Source organism: Sturnus vulgaris, chromosome 18, assembly GCF_052056855.1.
Source record: "Sturnus vulgaris isolate bStuVul1 chromosome 18, bStuVul1.hap1, whole genome shotgun sequence".
NCBI lineage: Eukaryota > Metazoa > Chordata > Aves > Passeriformes > Sturnidae > Sturnus > Sturnus vulgaris.
The window spans coordinates 5,071,357-5,089,419 of record NC_142260.1 but is presented as its reverse complement, the minus strand read 5'-3'; the positions used below and the strand labels follow the sequence as shown (position 1 = coordinate 5,089,419).

Here is an 18,063-nt window from a genome sequence, read left to right as displayed (position 1 = left end):
AGAGCTGCGGGGTTTTGGGGACAGCTACCTGCAAACCGACTTTGTGCCTCTTGCAGGGCGGGATGTCATCGAGGGAGGACACTCCAGAGCCGGGCACTTCTGCCACCAACACCAGCCAGGCCGCCCCGGCCGCGGCGCAGGACGAGAACCGGGAGGACGGCGCGTGCCCGGAGTGCCGGCACATCAGCACGGCGTGCTCCAGCTCGTGCCGGCACTGCTTCTGCCAGCTGTGCCTGTGGGACTGGAGCCTGAGCCAGGCCGTGTGCCCTCGCTGCGGGCGGCCCACGCGCCACCCCTACCCCCAGCACGTGGCCCTGTACCACGAGGTGCAGGACTGCGTGTACGACAACAAGCGCCGGTGGCACGGCCGCTCGGCGGGGCTGCCGAGGAGCTGCTCCCGGTATTTGACACGCGGCGGGCCCTGGGAGAGGAGGAGAAGGAGATCCATGAGGTGGCCCCGCGATGGCCGCCGGCGCTCGTGGCACAGCCGAGGCAGCGACTCGCCGAGGAGGAGGTGGCGGCAGCGGCAGCAGCAGCAGAGAAGGGCTTGGGAGGACGCACCTGACGAGGGCCAGACTCCAAGGCTGGAATGGGCCATCCCGGCCTCCTCGCAGGGAAGTCGATCCCGGCGCGGGTCGCGCAGGTCGCGGAGCCAGCAGGAACGGTCACGGAGCCACCGCAGGTGGAGCAGGGGCAGGGAGCGCTCCCAGAGCTGGGACAGGCGGCGGAGCAGGGCCTCCAGGAGAGACCAGGACACCCAGACAGGCTCCCAGCACCGCTCCATGAGGCGGAGGCGCTGGAATGCTGATGACAGACACGCTCCAAGGCCCCAGCACGACGTCCCCTCAGAGAGGAGCGAGACACACCAGCGGGAAGACGCCGATTCCTCCAGACAATGGCGTACGAGAAGGAGGCGAAACCGGGGCAGATCCCACAGGAGACGCCAGAACTCCCAGGGATTGGTGCCCCAGGACAATTCCACAAACCAGAGGCGCTGGAGGAGCTGGAATGCTGATGACAGACACTCTCCAAGGCCCCAGGATGACACCCCCTCGAGGAGGTGGCAAGGCAGGGATTCCTCCAGGCAGCAGCACCGGACAAGGAGCCGAAGCCGGGGCAGATCCCACAGGAGAGGCCAGAACTCCCACACAGCCTCCCAGGGAACGGTGGCCCACGACAATTCCATGAGGCAGAGGCAGCGGAGGAGCTGGAATGGTGACCAGGAACGAGCTCCAAGGTCCCAGCACAACATCCCACGCTCCTCAGGGAGGAGCCGGCACCGGCGCAGGAGCAGGGACTCATAGCCCAGCCTCCCAAAATGGGAATTGCCACGTGCAGGCTCAGCCCAGGATGTCCAGGCAGGTTTTGGTGATCTCCCAGGATGGAGCCACCAGATCCTCCCTGGACATCCTGTTCCAGGGCTTGACTCGCTGCAAATAAACAAATGCCACTTGAGCCAGCACTCCCTTTCTTTTTTCTTTTTTTTTTGTGTTTTTGCCACCTCAGGAGGCTCCACAGATATTTTGGAGCATCCCAGGCCCTTGGGCTGCCCTCATGAGCTTCATCCTTTCCCTCTGTGAGCTCCCCCCAGCATCACTGAGTGCCTCTCTGGATCAAGGAAGGACCTGAGGTTTCTTCCACTCTCCAACCTTTTCATGGCTGAACCTGACTTGGATTTTGCCTTTGCTTTCCCTTCAGTTTTATCCAGGGAAGCTTTGCTGGGAGAAGTTAGTATCCCTTAGCATTTTTTCAGCAGAGCCACTTGGTACCGGAATGTTTCCCCCAAAAACCCAAGGTGTGACTGATAAAATTCAGTGCTGGAAGTGCCCAAGCCCAGCTCCAGGACCAAAACTTGTCCTAAACTTCCCTCCCAGCTCTTATCCCAAATGCCAGCCTTTGGAATCACCCCACTAACCTGCAGTGTGCCATTGATCTCTAATTTGGGGTATCAGCAGAGCTGATCATCTCCCTAAATGCATATTCAGCATGTGGGATGTGGATTTTGCCTATGGATACATTCTCTGCTGGATGGAAGGAGGCTGGTCACACTGGATCCCTCTTGCACTGTAAGAAAGAATTGGAAAAAAAGCCATAAAATTCGACAAATGGTGAAAAGCAGGAGCCTGGGCACACAGGAGGTGAGCAAGGATCTTTGATATCCACATCATGCTCCAGTAGAGCCACTCCTCTGCTTGATCAAGTTTATTTTTCTTCCTCAGAAACCTGTTTCAAATACACCTGGAATTTACTCATTCTCCCAAATCTACTCAAAATGTGGGCTCTTGCTACCTAGAAACCACACAGAGCCTCAGGGGGGAAAAGCATTGGAGGTGTGGAGGTGGCCACACTCAGCACCAAAATTATCCTGGTAGTTTTTCCAGGATAGATTTAATTTTTTCATTAAATACAAAACTTCTCCTCAGGTATAAACTGGTGTTTGTTTATATCCTGGAAAGTCCTCTCTGAGCATGGTGTCAGGGGCCTGGAAATGCTGGATATGCACACCTGAATATACACACACAGACATTTCACAGGGAAAACCCTGGAAAAAAGGCAGCATTCAGTGTGGATGGATGTTGGTGGCAGAGCCACTATTTTAGGGTAATGACGAGTAAGAAAATTGAGACAATTTCTGTTGAAATTAAAAACAAAAAAAACAACAAAAAAAAACCACACACAAAAATAAAATAAAATAAAACAAAAAAGATCTTGGAAAAGTGCAAAAGGCTGGAAGTCTGAGGGAAGAGGGAATGCCTGTGGCCAGCACTGCCCTCGGAGGTCTCTGTCCCAGAGCTGCCCAGCCTGGATTCAGGAGGTTTTTACAAACACTGGCACCTCTGCCAGGCTGGCAGAGTAATTCCTCAGGGTGGTGCCACCATCAAACACTCGGGCAGAGTTGGTGTCCAGCCAGAGGTGCCCCTCTCCTGGCAGGTAGATATCCCTCCACGTTTGTCCCTTTTCTGTTATTGGAGCAATCAGGACCTGCAGGGAAAAGAAAAAGAAAGAATTTCAGCAGAGGGAGGATTAGACAGTGGGGATGAGATGGTCATCAGGGAATCCTGGAATGGTTTGGGTGGGAAGAGACCTTGAAAAACCATCCAGTGCCACTCCCTGCCATGGGCAGGGACACTTTCCACTATCCCAGGTTTCTCCAAGCAAGAACTGGGAAAAGCAGTTCCCAAAAGCAGTTCCCAACATTCTGAGACTATTTATTCCTGCTAAATCATTTCACTTCCAAAGCTGGTAGAGGGTTTCAGGGCCCTAAATAAGAGTTTCATGAAGAAAGCCAAGCTTTTCCAAGGAGCAAAAACCCCAAACCTACAAAACTGAGCTTGGATTTAAATCTGCTCAAATCCAAGTCCTGGTTTGCACTTGGGCAGAGTTGGATTTACAGGAATAATGCAGAATTCCCACCTCATCTCCAATGAGAAACTCATCCTCTATGGTGAATGCAACTGGATCTGTGGGGCTGAGCCACCAGGCAGGACGGAAGATGGGATATCCCAAACTCTGCCATTCCTCACTGTATTTTAGGAGCAGTGGCACAACAAAATCCCGGTGCCTCTGGATGCACTGGCGGGTCAGATTCAAGACCTGCAGGTGGGGGAAAAATCCATGAAGAATCTGACATCCAGGAAACATCAAAGCAGGCAGGGAAAAAATAATTTAAAATTTAAAAGTAAAGTATAAATTCCTTTGGGAAGGGAAATTACTGAATTGGAATGTCCTGGTCAAGTTATGGTGCAAATGGGAATGATAGTGGATGTTAATTGATTTGGATATGAATCCATTTGTAATACATTTAAATTCATTGATAATGGACATAAATCCATTGGTGTTATAAATCAGCTGGATTTAAATTTATTGATAAATATGAATGCATTGGATTTTAATAGATTTAAACCCATTGTTAATTAATTTAAATTCAGTGGATTTAAATGGGTTTAAATACACTGCTAATGGATCCATTATCCATTGGATTATCCATAATCCATTGAATTTTAATGATTTTAAATACATTGCTAATGGATATGAATCCATTTGATTTAAATGGATTTAAATCCGTTGATATTTATTATAAATTCGTTGCATTTAACTCCATTGGTAGTGGTTACAAATACATTGGATTTAAACAGGTTTAAATGCATTGATAATAGATGTGAACCTATTAGATTTAAATGTATTTCAATCCACTTATATTGAACATGAATCTATTGGGTATAAATGGATTTAATTCTATTGATAATTAATATAAACCCATTGGATTTAAATATATTTAAACCCATTGATAATGAATATAAGTCCATTGGATTCAAGTGAATTTAGATCCATTGACAATGTATATAAACCCATGGATTTAAATGCACTTACATCTATTGATCATGGCTATTAATTAATTGTATTTAAATGGATTTACATCCACTGATAAAGGACCTTAATAAATTTGATTTAAACCCCACTGATAATGCATATGAATCCACTGATCTGAAATATAATTAAATCCATTGATAACATACAAATCCATTGGATTTAAATCTAAACCCTTTGATAATGGATTTATTCCCACTTCAGTGGAAAGCTGAGGACAGCACCTGGCAGGACAGCTCTGCCAGGCCATCCATGGCTTTTGGGGGCATTGGCCATGCCAGAATTCCTGTCTGGAGTGTGGGATACGTACCCAGGTGTCACAGCAGAGCCAGGGCGGGGTCCCAAAGGCCATCACGGGCAGGAATGTCACAATCTGCAGCCACCTCACAAACAGCTCCGGGTCCCCTGGAGTGGCTCCAGCCACGCTCCCTCCTGCAGGAACGTGGGGCTGGAGTGAGGCTCTCACACGGCATGGAAAGTTTTCCTGGGAAAACTTTTTTCCTGGGAGCCATCGCTCTGAAAAGCCGGCACAGCTTCCCTGGAAATGGCACAAACTCCCCAATGCCAAGGACTCACCCAGCCATCCACAAATTCCTGTTTCCTCCAGAGGCTTTTCCCAACTCTTGCAGCTCCCAGGCTGCTGGGACACAACCCCTGGCAGCAAACTGCCCAGCTCTCTGTGCAGGAGGATCTGTGCTCCCATTCATCCCAGCCAAGGGCTCCAGCACCTCTTTGGGAAGCAAACTCCCATGCTGGGATTGCTCAAGCCTCGTTTTCTAAGGAAAACAGGCTAAAAATAGAGGTCAAATTGAAATATTGCTCTCAATCCCTATTTCAGGGCTGTTGTTTAGCTCAACTCTCCATGTTTGACACTTCTGCACAGCCCCTGCACACTCAGGGCATGTTTTAATCACCACTAACTCCATCAGCTCCAAGAAAAAAGGAAAGGGATCCACCTGGCCCTGATTAAAGGCTGTTTCTTGCCCTTTTATAAAGCTTTTATTTCAGGATTTCTGCAGCCATTTTGCTTCGGAGCAGAAATGCAGACTTGGAGCAGAGCTGCTGGAGTTTTAGGGAATATCCATTCCCCAGCCAGGAGCCTGGGGATGCAGGTCCTGGCTGTGCCAGGTGGGATTTAGCCCAAGACAAGCCCTACAGGGGTGGAACTCTGGGAAGGGCATCCCCAGAGACTCGGCTGCTGCTGGAGCTGCCTGGCAATATTTACATCATATTCTGTTGCTTTTAATTCCTCACTTTTTTCCCCTGGTAACATTCATCCCAATCACGCCAGCACAACGGAAAACTGGGGAGCAAAACGCTCCATAGCACAACTAAGGTGTGAATGCACCTTTTGTGCCTGGAAAAAAAGCTGCAAAATTCACTGCAGAGAAGCCAGAATTAGGGGGAAAAAAATAGAAAACCAGTCCTTACCTACTACATCAGGGATGAAGAAGTTGTAGCCCAGGAGGCTGTAGTGCAGCACGGAGGGGATGAGCCCCTTCAGCCCAGCGTGGCTCCAGTCAGAGCTCAGGGGGCTCATCTGGACAAACAGTGGGAGGTGACTGGATCTGGGGAAATAACACAAACCCTTCAAGGAGCTTAGAGGGTGCACAGGAGATGAAATTCCACGATGCCCAGCTGGCTTGGGAGTAACTGGGGCCAGATTATAGTGCCAGAATGGTTTGGGTGGGAAGGGACCTTAAAGCCCGTCCTGTGCCATGGGCAGGGACACTTTCCACTATCCCAGGTTGCTCCAAGCCCCATCCAACCTGGCTTTGGACACTTCCAGGAATGGGGCAGTTCTGGGCACCCTATGCCAGGGCCTTGCCACCCTCTGATCCCACAAGGATCATTGACCCCAGTACCCTGCCCTACCCCACTTCCTCACCAAGGAACATCTGGAATACCAAGAGCACATTCCAAGCACCGGTTCAACCATCCCCCAGCAAGCTCTTGTGCCCCTCAGCCCCAGCCAAGCCTGTCCCTGGTGCCCACCTGGTCCCGGCACTGATGACGGTGCCATTGCCCAGCGTCGCCAGCGCCGCCGCCAGCACCTCGGTGTATCCATCATCCACCAGCTCAGCAGGAGCAGGGACATCCTGCTCCAGGAAGGAATTGCCCTCCACTCCCTCGAAGGCCACGTAGGTGGCCCCCAGCGCTTGCTGCAGGCGCCGGGCACGAGCCAGGTACCAGCCCAGCGCTGCCTCGCTGGTGACGTTCAGGCGGGCACAGAGCTGCCCCTTCCAGGTGGTCAGCAGTGGGATCTATGGAGGAGGAGGATGGAAATCCCTGTCAGATCCGTAGGATATCCTGTTGACTCCGGGGTGCAAGGTTGAGGGATGCTCTGCTGCCCCCATCCCACTCTGCACTGTCTTGGTGCAGGCATCAACTCCCCAAAAATCCCTGAGCTGGTGGCTAAGGGATCATCAAAATGACCACACAAAATGAGAGATGGGGAATCTTCTGAACACTGGAAGTGCAAATTTTAAAGCTGCTTCCCCCAGCACTGCCGTGTGCCAGCAGGATGGGATCGGGCTGTGTCCCTTGATAAATAATAAACCTGAGCATGTTTATTCAGCTTTAATTTTGGTTCGGCGCCCGTACCGAGCTGCCCCCAGGTCGGGGCTGGCGGCTGAGCCAATATCCCGCAGCCTCTCCACCCCGCAGGGAGCGCAGGAAGAGCGGGGAGGTGACACTGGCGTACGGGGACAGCGTGATGGAGAGCTCCAGAGGTTCCACCAGCGCCGGGACCTGCCTCTTCCTGCGCTCCCAGGGCACGAGGTCCTGCAGGTGGGAAAGGATGGAATAAGGGGTTTGCGGGAGCACCACGCTCCCCACGTGCCCGGGGGGTGGCAGGGTGGCCGTACCACGGCGGCGAGGACGGCGGTGCCACGCTCCCCCAGGGCCACCACGCCCTCCTGCAGGCGATGTCGCTTCAGCCTCCTCACCAGCGACCTCAGCCCTCGCCTGACTTTGGCAGCAGAACCTTCCGGGCCGTGGTACCGCCAGATGGGAGACCTGCAGGGTGGGAAATTCCTCATTGTTGGAGTCTCTCTGGATTCTTCAGAGAGAAATCAAAGTGCAGGGATTGAATTAAAACCTTTGGATGGATTGAAGTATATTAAGCCACTTACACATAAAGTAGAGGTGTAAGTTTAAGTTTTAGAATAAGCAAGCAAGTAACTAAGTAAGAATATGTTTTAAGTGCTTTTGAGAAATGAAGGTCTTAGATAGCAGTATAGAAGTGTGAGTTCTAGTAAAGGCTAAAACACATGGTCATAGATACTAGTGTTTCCATAAAAGCTCCAAGAACATAGTTTTAGACATAATAAAACTATAGTAAGAATATTGCTTACATTTTTAAAGTAGAACAAGATAGACCATATGCATAGTTTATACATAACCTGGTGTGCTAAGAAACTAAAATTCTAATAAGTTAAGAAAAATTGGTTTATGTTTTTTGCTAGTTGGGTAATTTGTCTTTAAGAATCTATGCACTGGGGAGAGATTTGATTTTGCTTTTGTTCCTGCTCTCTTGCTTTTCTTCTCTTCAGCACCTGAAGAAGATAAGAGCTGCCACAACAACATTGGGACCTCAACAAGAGCAGCCTCTAATTGGGACTTTACTTCTATTTAGAACTCTTTGCCAAAAACTTTAACATGGGCTTTAACACTTGCGACTCTGTGCCTTTCAAAACTGATGCGCCCTTGCAATGAACAACTGGATATTTAAAAAAAAAAAAAAAAAAAAAACAACAAAAAACAAAAAAACCACCAACCCCAACCCAACACGTGATGAGAGGTGGACATTCGGAAGGGTTCCCACCCTGGGGGGAAGGAGTGCTCACCGCAGGAGCGCGGTGTCCGGCGGTGTCCGAGCTGCTCCAGCCCTGTGCCGGTGTGCGGCCGCCACGTCGGCGCTCACACAGAGCTGGTACTGCAGCGGCTCCGCTCGTCCCGCCGGCGTCTCCAGGCAGAACTGGCGGTGGCTCTCCAAGGACAGCAGCAGGGACACGTCAGGAGCCGCTGTCACCGTCACTCCTTTTGGGGGAAAATGGGAAAATGGTGTCTCGGCAAGCAGCCGGTCCTGGGAGCTACAGGGATGTGCGTGGCAGAGCCTGACTGGTTCCTTCCTGCGTTGATCCCACCACAGATCCAGCCATGCCAACCATCCTCAGCCTGCTCCTGCTATTCCCTTCTAGAGTCCAAAATGCCTTTCGAGGGCTGGATTTCTCCCTTTGGAGCCTTTTGGCATTCAGCGGCCTCAGCAGTGCAGGGCAGCTGCAGCTCATTGGGGTAATACCTGAAGTTGGATGTTCTGCAGAATAATCCAAATATACCCCAAAAAATGACACCACCTGCTGAACTCCTGCCTGAATCCAGCATCCTATAGCGGCATCAGGAAGTTGCTCGAGTGGAACTGGGGATGCAGCAATGGGCACAGATCTGGGCTTAAAAACAAACCAGGCACACCAAGAGCGTGGCATGTCCCTGGAGTGACTTGAGCCACTCATCCTCAGGCACTCAGCTTCAGTATCACACCTTTCCCACAGGGATGAGGCAGTGGGACCCATCCCATATGCCCTTTTGCTGCTACATTTGCAGGATATTATATTCCTGGAGACATCTACTCTCAAACCAGCTGCTTTAGAGGTGAGGAGAGGGGCAGAGAAGCACAGAGATTGAAGCTGTTGGACACTGGATAGGAAAGGAAGGTGCTTACCTGTGGATCCCAGGAAATATCTCTCCAGGACAGGCCCAAAGCCATCGGGGTTTGTGCTGAGGTCGCCACTGACCAAGGGCTGTGCGGGGCTCTCGGCACCATTGAGGGGCCAGCGCTGGGCACGGATGCTTGGCCCCCCATACCACGAGACATTGGCCATGGAAAAACAATCCTGCAGCCAGGAAAGCATCATCAAAGAGCAAGGAATACTCAAGTAGAGTATTCCAGGCTTGGAGCAAACTGTGATAGTGGAAGGTGACCCTTTTACAGCGTAAAATTATGGTTTTGTTTAAAAAAAAAACAAAAGAAAAGCAAGAAGTGCTTCCCAAAGCCTGCCAGTTTTTGCTGGAGGAGCACAAATAAAAATCAAACTGCCACAGCAATCACACTTCTGCACCCCACCACAGTTATCAAACACCTCTGAGTAGCAGGTGAAAAAGGAAAAGATGCTGCAAAGGTTTGAGCAAAGAGACTCTGCAGGTGTGAGTGGCTGTGGGACAGGACAACAGAGGGGGAAATTCAAGGAAACAGCTTTAAAATGCATTGAGGGCACTCTCAGAAACCCAGCTGGAAAATCTATGTATTTTGGTTTGTTGGTTTGTTTAGGGCTTTTTTTTTTTTTGCTTGGGATTTTTTTATTTGGTCGGTTTTTTTATTTGGTTGGTATTTTTCGTTCAGTTGTTCTTTTTCTATTTTTTTTTTCCTTTATTTTACTTTAAAAACACATTAAGCTCTCCAGCTGCCTTCCCTGGAGTTTCTGGGGTGAATCTGCAAATGCAGCTGTCCTCAAGAGTTTTTATCTCCATCTCAAGCTCTCACCTTAATGGCACCAATGTCCTGAGGGTGACACATCCTCCCTCCCAAGGCACAGCTTCCCTCTTTCCCAAGGGCTGATAACAAGAATTTCCCTCAAGAGACTCAGTTTGGAGATTTGGGGCACTTCTCATAGGCCTGACAGTGCCCTGGGATGGAGGACATCCCCATCCTTGACCCACCTCCTGCCAGAAATCATCAGTTTTCACTTCAAAGCTTCTCAAACTTTCTGCCAAATCGAGGGATCAGCAGGACTTAGCGTCCTCGTGACTTCCCAGGCAGGATGGGCTTCCCTGAAAGATCTGGGGCCGTGAAGGGGGCCTGGGGTGGCAGAAGGGACTCAGAGATCCCCCACTCAACCCACATCGAGTTTATTCCCAATCCCAAGGCTCCTCCTGGAGTCCTGATTCGGGGGCGCAGAGAGGTGAAGTCTCTCCAAGGGGTGGGGAGAGGAGATGTAAATTATTAAAGTGGAAACCCTGGAGGCTCGGAATAGCTGTACCAGGTGTCAGCTGAACTCGTTACACCAGCTGGGAAAGAGGGAAAACAGTCTGTTCTTAACTCAGATTTCGCTGGATCATATTTTCCAATGGTTTGGGGTTTTTTTTAAAAGTGGGGAAAAGCCTATTCTGTCTCACTCGTCCTCTCAAATGCCTTACAACAATGTCAGTGGAGGAGACCTGACACCCACCTTCCACCTACCCAAATTTATGATTTATGGCTCAAGATTTTAGCCATTTCTTATGATTTTAGATTTATGGCTAAAGAGGAACAATCCTCCATCCCAGAGAATCCTGTCCCACTTCCCTCCCTGTTCTGAGGGCTCCCCACAACTGGACACCCTGCTCTGACAGCGTTGCTCTTTCCCTTCCTAAGGCTCCTTCCCAGAGTCTGCTTTTATTTAACTGAGGGAGAAAACAGGGAATGATACCAAAAATGTTTGCAGCGGCGGACACGGATTATTCCCATCCCGCGGGAGCTGCCCATTGTGTCTGTGTTGGAAAAGACCTTCCCGAGGCTCTCGCCAGCATTGTCATCTCCAGCGGGTATTTACTCTGTCTCCATATAAACACAGCTCTCCCATCCCGGGGTCACCAACGTGGCACCACCACAGGATTTTGGGGCCACGATGCTTCCAAATTTTCTCACTTTCCGCATGTGGAAGGCAGGCAGCCACAGTGCGACCCCATAAGTGAGGCGGGGGGGTTATGGTCAGGCCAGACCGTCCCTTGTAGGACCCCAAAGGGTTTGGAGCTGGACAGAGATGTCCCCGTTACCTTCAGGGTGGCGTCGGGGCGCAGCGGGGTCCAGCGGACGCTGTAGCACTCGCTTCCAGGAGCTGCCGGCGGCTCCAGGGAGAGCCGGAGCTCGGCATCCTCCTCCCAGGAATAGCAGAACTGGCCACCGTCGTGCCAGCAGCGGTCCCGGGGTGGCGGGGGCTCGGTGGCCGGCACGCTGCCCACGGCGATGGCCAGCACGGGCCGGCCGGCCGGCAGCGCCCGCAGCAGCAGCGCCCCGCGGCCGCGCTCCCACAGCATCCCCGCATCCCGGCCCCGCAGCACCCACTCCTCCGGGGGCTGCTCCAGAGCCTGCCACGAGATGATGCCGATGGTCATGGCGAAGAAGACGGCCACGCCGAGACAGCCCACGGCTCCTTTCCAGGGCTCCGTCATCTCCCTGAAGCCCAAGGTCCAGGTGGACTCCGGGATTTGGCCGGTGTGGCGAGAGAGGGGCATGGTGCGGTCGCAGGGATGCCGCGGCTCCGCTGCTCTCCCCTCCTGCAGCAGCACGGGAGAGAAAACCCTCTGGGAGAGCTCCAAAAGATCCCCTAGGAGAGCTCCAAAAGATCCTCTGGGAGAGCTCCAAAAGCATGCACAAAAAACTAATGAAATTTTTACAAATCGTTTAAAAGGAAGAAAGCTGCAACTCTGTTCTCTCTGCGCTGATGCCGAGTTAAAGGGAGTCCCTTCCACAGTAAATCCCACTGCTGGGATCGGTGACGGTGGCTCAGCCCCCAAACCAGGGGCTCAGCCCCTTGGCACAGCCAGCAGCACCCAGTGACACCGAGGAGGAGGAGGACACACGTGGCCCAGAGCCCGGGAGGGAGATGGGGCCGCGGACAATGGGAATCGGCTCCAGCCTCCGCTGCTCCGTGGGGTTTGGCATCACTTCCCTGCTCGCTTTGGAAGCGGCAGCAAAGAGCCAGGGGTGCAGGAGAACATCCCAGGGTGGGTCGAGAAAGGAGGGGATGCAACATCCTCTTTCCATCTCGTCTCTCTCTTCCCTGGAAAAGCGTTTGGATAATGCACAGCGCAAAAGCGCCCGTGGGCAGAGGCTGGGGCTGGCTGAGCCCGAGGGAACGGGCACCCACTGTTCCTCCAGCTGAGGGGTCACCTGTGGTGACAGCTTCATGGGGTGGCACTGGCTTGTCCCGGTATCCCAGGCCCCATCCCACTGCCCGATGCCAGGCTGGGAATGCTGCCACCTCCCCTGGCACGGCGCAGCCACTCCCACGTCACCCCTTACCTAAAGCAGGTTCGGAGATGCTGTCACAGCCCCCGAAGTGTCCTCGGTGCTTTTCCCAGTGGTTTTCCCACCACCAGCAGGTTTTCCTTCTCTTTATCCCAGGGCAGTTTTTCCCTCCTGGCCGTGTCCAGAGCCGAAGGAACTTGATCCAGACTAACCCAGGAGCGATACTTAAGCCAAGCTCCCTCCCTCCCTCTCTCCCTCCCCTGCAGCCCGCACGTAGCCACAGGTGGCTGCATCCCCAGCAGGGGCAGGACATTAAAAAAAATATTCATTTTTAAGGGCTTTTATCCATAGGGGAAACATTTTAATTTTTTTTTTTTTGCCAGTTTGCTGAGGCGGCTCTGGTTGAGTCTTCACTCCACCCCTGTGAATCCCCACGTGAAGCCCTGGGAGTGCTGAGCCCCCTCGTTCTCCTGCTTTGGCTCTTGTTGGTGTTATTATCGAATTTTGGGGGGGTTTATACCTGTTCTTACTTCACATGAGCCACTGGACCCTCCCTTAGATTAACTCCAGAGCTGCCAAAACGGGTGCTGCAGCTAAGGGTGCACCCAAAACCACAGGGAAGCCACTTCCCAGGACACTTGAAATCCCCACCGGTGCAAAAACTCTGGAAATCTGAGATTTCCATTGACTTTTCCATGCTCCAGTCCCCATTCACATTCATCTCACTATGTCTACAGCTGATCAGGGAAGAACTGGATTTTCCAAGCAATATTACAACCTGTTGGCTGCCAAGATATAAAAATCTTGGGATTTAAAAGAGTTTCCCCATCCTGCATCCAGGCAAAACCCCAGCAATCCCAAGGCCAAAGCCCTGCTCACCCCAGACTTCAGGAGAGTCCCAAGACAGCCAAATCCAGGAAAATTCTCATCTGTGGACCAAATAAGTCCCTGGATGGGGCCTTTCCTCTCCAAGATTAATTTTTCATTGCAGGTGGGGTAATATCCGGTGTTGTATGAAGGGAAAATGGTGGATAGCATCAGGATAAGAAGGGGTTCCAGAGTGGAAGAGGAGGTGGATCTAGGATAAGGAGAAAGGATGAAAAAAGCTTGGATATGAGCTAGGAGGGGCTGGGGATCCCATGGGAACACAGTCATGAGAGGTTAAAGCAAAGCTGTAGGTGATGGACTCATGAGACCCCAAAATTAGGTAAAATAAAGGGAAAAATTAAAAAAAAAAAGGAAGGAGGGGTGTTCCTTCCACCAGGAGTGTTACAGGGACTTGAGGGGCCCAACACTCCCCATGACCTGGAAAAGGGGAACAGGTAAAAGTGAATAAACCCTGTGGTGATTCAGAGCTGTTCACCCACAGCATCAGCCAGAGCTGATGGAATCACTTGTGAGGCTTTATAGATCCTCAGGGAGAGCTCGGTTTGGCTGCAAAACCTGCAGAAACAGAGCAAAGGAGAGGAAAAAAAAGGGATCTTTGGGATGATCTGGGATCGTGGTACAACAGGAAGGTTTAATCCTCTGTCCGAGGGAGAGAAAGGGACGTGGCAGCAGCACCCAAAAGCCACAAAAGCTGCCCAAGGATTGGCAATTCCCTGTATCCCACCACAAAATGGGTGGCTGATGAGGTTGTTTGGCTGCAGCAGCTGAAGGCAAAGCTCTGTCACATGGCACAAGATTAAACCACAGCCATGGAATGGCAGAGGGGCCCCCAAGGTGGGATTAGGGAAAGCCCGGGATGGTGCGGGTGCAGTGGGATAAGCAGGGACAGGAGGCCACGCCTGGGTGGGATAGCAGGAAATGAGGATGGTTTTAAAAAACCTTTTCTTAAAAAGCAACTCAAATCCCAGGGAAAAATTCCTGCTGGAGCTTTAAACAATTCAATATTTAGCCAAATTTGGGCCTCCCCCCAGCTCTGCACATGGCCTGGGGGTTTGGGCTGAGCCCTCTCCCACCCTCCCAGAACTCCTGGTTTTTGGGAAGAGGAATGGATCTATCACATCCTCAGCATGAACTGGCTCCCTCAAGCAGTGAAACCTCCCTTCATCTTCCTCCCACTGCCAACAAAAACCACTTAGCCCTGACTGGCCACAGGAAAAAAAATATTTCGGGGTGGCTCTCTGGATTCCAGAAGTGTGTCCTGCCCCTCTGCCTCCAGAGGGGTTTTTTTTGTTAAATATTTTAAAATCCTCTCCTATGCAAAATGGAGCATCATTCATGACTTTTCAGGGTTGAAAAGACCTTGAGGCTGCCTTTTTTATACCCAATGGGGCTTCCCAAGCTCCAGGTTGCTGAGGGACCTTGATCTGGTGGCAGGATGTCACTTGCCATGGCAGGGATTTGGAACTGAATGGACTTTAAGGTCCCTTCCAACCCAAACCATTCCAGGATTCTGGGATTTGCCAACCCTCCAGGTTTGCTGGGCTGTGCAGGATGTGGCACCTGTGGGTGGACAGTGCCCAGGGAAGGGATGGAGTGGGAGCCTGGAAACATTTCTAACTCACCAGCATCCATAAGCAGAGCTCGAGAATCCAAGCTTTTTGGTGAAACACCCAGAAAACAGGGACGAAGGGTTATTCCCACTGGGATTTAGGACCACTATCCCCTAAGAGAATCTTCCATACCTTGTGGCTCATATTCCTTTCCAGAGTTCTGTCATCACCTTTCAGGCTGGCTGGAAAAAGGGAGATTTTCCACTTTTGTGGGGTTACACTTGGGAAGGCCCAGCCCTTTCCATCAATATTTTCCTACAGCCTTTAAGCACCAACAATTACAGCTTCAGCTTCCCAGCCAGACCCTCCAGGGGTTTCTGGTTTGGGGTTTCTTAAATATTATTATTTTTAAAAAAATTACAGGAAAGCTGTGTGGGTTGGCCAAGAGCAAAGGAGACCTGGTGGGAGCAGCAAAGTGTCTCCAGGACTTGGCTTTTCTCCTCCATTTCCCCCAGTGGGCAGCAGCCTCATCCCAAAACTCTCCCCCATGGGGATGGATCCTGCAGTACCTCAAAAGTCTACACCAAATTCTCATTTTTATCCATTTATCCATGATATCTTCAAGCTGGGAGACTCAGGGATGAACCAGAGTGGATTCCCTGAAGCTGACAGCGTGGATGGACATGGATATCCCATCTTCCTGCTCTCCCTGAGTTTATCCAAAGGGAAAAGACACCTTCAGAATCCATCCCAGGAATAAACCAGCCAATGTGCTCTGGTGGGTGTTTCTCCTTGGGTTTTCCTTCCCCTTGCAGTTCCCAGCCTTGCCTTTCAGGGCCAGCAAAAGCCTTTGGTGTGCTGGAATTCTCTGTGCCTTAGAGAGATTTGGGCTCCTCACTGGAGCTGAGCTATTGCTCAGTTTAAAAGGAAAAAAAAAAAAAGGCGAAAAGGGTGATGTGGTTCCTAAATCCCCAAATCTCAGCCCATATTTCCTCCTGGAAAGCAATCCCAGATTTCCATGAACTCCAGAGCTATTTATAAAGCAAAAAAAAAAGCAGCAGGACTTGCACTGACAACGTGGCCTTATAAACAGGAACAGCCCTTGGAAGCCACCATTGTCCCTTCCCATCCCAGCTGTGTCCCCTAAACCAGGAATGCCTTGATTTAAGGCATTAAGGGCTCTTTGTGTCCATGTGGGCTTTCAAGAGTCTCATGTCAAGCAACAGATTTTGGGCAGACTGGGGAACAGCCTGGAGCACCTGAAATAATCCATGGATGGATAATTTTCTAGCTGGAAAATCACCAGCTCCAGCTGCCAGTTTTGGCTGGTAGTGATGGGATGGAAAATCCCCTCGTGTGCCCCTTACACCCCTTTTCCCTTCAGGCAAAGCCTGATATTTTGGGGACACCAAACCCAAGTTCCTAATGCACAATATTCCATAAAATTTCTAATCTGGGGAGAGAGGAGCTCACTGTGCTGAGAAAAACGCCCTTCATGAGACACTCGCCCCCCTGCACCTCCAAACCCAGTCCAGGTACCTTGAATCCAGGGAATGTTGCAGCAGCTGGACACCCTCAATGCTCCTGCTCCAATCTCAGATCCCTCAGAGCGGGGTGAGGGTGCTGATTTGGGATCCCTGGAGGCAGCACCTGCTTGGAAAGGGCTGCTGACAATTCCACTCTCCCCACTACTTCTAGGAACAGGGCTGTGGTGAGACCAGATCCATGTGCTGCTCCTCCAAAAAGTCCCAAACCTTTTTCTTTTTTTTTTTAATTAAAACAAGGCACAACTGATGATAAAAGCTGTGGCTGCGAAGAGAGAGCAGCTGCACCCCGCGATTTTGGTTTTCCAGGAAACTCCTTGGCAGAGGGGACAAAGGGAGACAATCGGAGGGCTTGGAATGCCAGGGAGCTGCTGGGGGCGAGCACAGCGAGGGAGCTCTTGGAAAGGACCTTTCTGCTTCATCTGCCTCTCCCAAGCTTCCCAGAAATGTGGTGAGCACATTTGCAGCCCCTGCCTGCTGCCAAATTCAATCCCAGCCCTGGAGATGCTGTTTGGATAATTATGAGACCAAAATTGTTCAGCTTCTCTCCGTGGAGCTGAGCCACAGCAGGCTGGAAAGGTGCAGGACAACCTTCAGGACACCCAGCTGTCCCAGAGAGGTGGCACTCAGGATGACCTTCAGGACACCCAGCTGTCCCAGAGAGGTGGCACTCAGGATGACCTTCAGGACACCCAGCTGTTCCAGAGAGGTGGCATTTCCCCAGCTACACACAGGAACATCCACCCAGGGGATCAGCACAGGACACTCCAGCTCCATCCACCCCTTTTCCCTGGGGGAGTTCTCTCTGGTGCTCCCCAAGGACAGTTTTGGGTTTTTTTGGAGGGCTCCAAGGCAAACCAAACCCCAACCCTCTATTCCCAAACTGCCCTGAAGTGTTGTTTTAGTGGCATTGCCCTGCTTGGCAGGGAGGAGGCTGCAGGTCCCACATCCCCACGGACCTCCAAGGAAACTCTGGGCACCTCCTTTCCAGGGACCTGCCTTGGACTCACCTTCCCAGGGCTCTGAAACTCCAGGCTCTGCTCCAGGGAAGGCACAGACCTTCCTCTTCTTTTTCTTCTTGTTTTTGTTCTTCCTCCTCCTTTGCCCAACCCCTGCAGACCTCTCACCACAGGAATTTAGGATTTATACCTCCCAGAATCCCCCCACACACTCTCCAAAACCTCTCCCCACCCCACTGAATGCTGCATCCTCAAGACCTTCCTTTATAAGGCAGAGGAAACTGCCCCTGGAGAGCCATTAGAGGCTCCCAGTAATTAGCAATTACCAGTCCTGAAGAGCTGCCCCTGCCTCTCCTAATGAGGTTTGGTGCTAATTATAGCAGGCAGGACCAGGAGTCCTGGTGAGGGGCCGCAGCAGTGACCACACGGAGCCTTCTGGATTCCTTGGGATATAAAAAAGGGCTGGGGTTACTCCAGGACAGAAATCCCGGCCGTGCCAAGGGCTCCTCCATTGCCAGGAGCACTGGGGATGCTGTTCCAGCACTGGCCTGGCTTCCTGCTCATGAGCTGGTCCTGTCTCATCCATCACTTGGAATAATTCCTGCTGAATATTGCGGGATTCCATCACTCCCGGCTCCAGCCAGCAGCTAAATCCATGCCCTTGGACAAGCCTTGGGGATATTTGGGAACTGAGCAATGTGGAATGAAAGCACCCAAATCTTTCATTTGACAGGCTCAAGTGTTTT

General features: G+C 51.4%; 2 protein-coding genes across 2 annotated transcripts; one reads left to right on the top strand and one right to left on the bottom strand.

The window, feature by feature from the left end:
* Positions 1 to 62: 62 nt before the first annotated feature.
* On the top strand, positions 63 to 1,304 carry LOC148221714 (uncharacterized). The gene has a single exon (XM_088175736.1). The coding sequence runs from the start codon at positions 63 to 65 to the stop codon at positions 1,302 to 1,304; it is 1,242 nt and encodes a 413-aa protein (XP_088031862.1).
* A 558-nt stretch (positions 1,305 to 1,862) lies between these two features.
* Positions 1,863 to 17,482, bottom strand: LOC106854672 (SITS-binding protein-like). The gene is made up of 14 exons (XM_014878718.2): positions 17,369 to 17,482; positions 14,887 to 15,056; positions 13,256 to 13,819; positions 12,431 to 12,583; positions 11,182 to 11,682; positions 9,092 to 9,263; positions 8,217 to 8,409; positions 7,236 to 7,386; positions 6,973 to 7,152; positions 6,364 to 6,632; positions 5,800 to 5,936; positions 4,679 to 4,800; positions 3,415 to 3,594; positions 1,863 to 2,982 (listed from the first exon to the last, which is right to left on the bottom strand). The coding sequence occupies exons 5-14, from the start codon at positions 11,638 to 11,640 to the stop codon at positions 2,809 to 2,811; spliced, it is 2,037 nt and encodes a 678-aa protein (XP_014734204.1). The 5' UTR covers positions 11,641 to 11,682; positions 12,431 to 12,583; positions 13,256 to 13,819; positions 14,887 to 15,056; positions 17,369 to 17,482; the 3' UTR covers positions 1,863 to 2,808.
* Positions 17,483 to 18,063: the final 581 nt, after the last annotated feature.

What these genes read in the sequence shown, in the direction of transcription:
- LOC106854672 (XM_014878718.2), bottom strand. Translation starts at nt 11,640, where the DNA reads ATGCCCCTCTCTCGCCACACCGGCCAAATCCCGGAGTCCACCTGGACC. An exon ending in GCCCCGACGCCACCCTGAAG is followed by an intron (nt 9,264 to 11,181) that starts GTAACGGGGACA and finishes TCCTGGCTGCAG; the next exon opens with GATTGTTTTTCCATGGCCAA. An exon ending in CCCGACCTGGGGGCAGCTCG is followed by an intron (nt 6,633 to 6,972) that starts GTACGGGCGCCG and finishes CCTCCTCCATAG; the next exon opens with ATCCCACTGCTGACCACCTG.
- LOC148221714 (XM_088175736.1), top strand. Translation starts at nt 63, where the DNA reads ATGTCATCGAGGGAGGACACTCCAGAGCCGGGCACTTCTGCCACCAAC.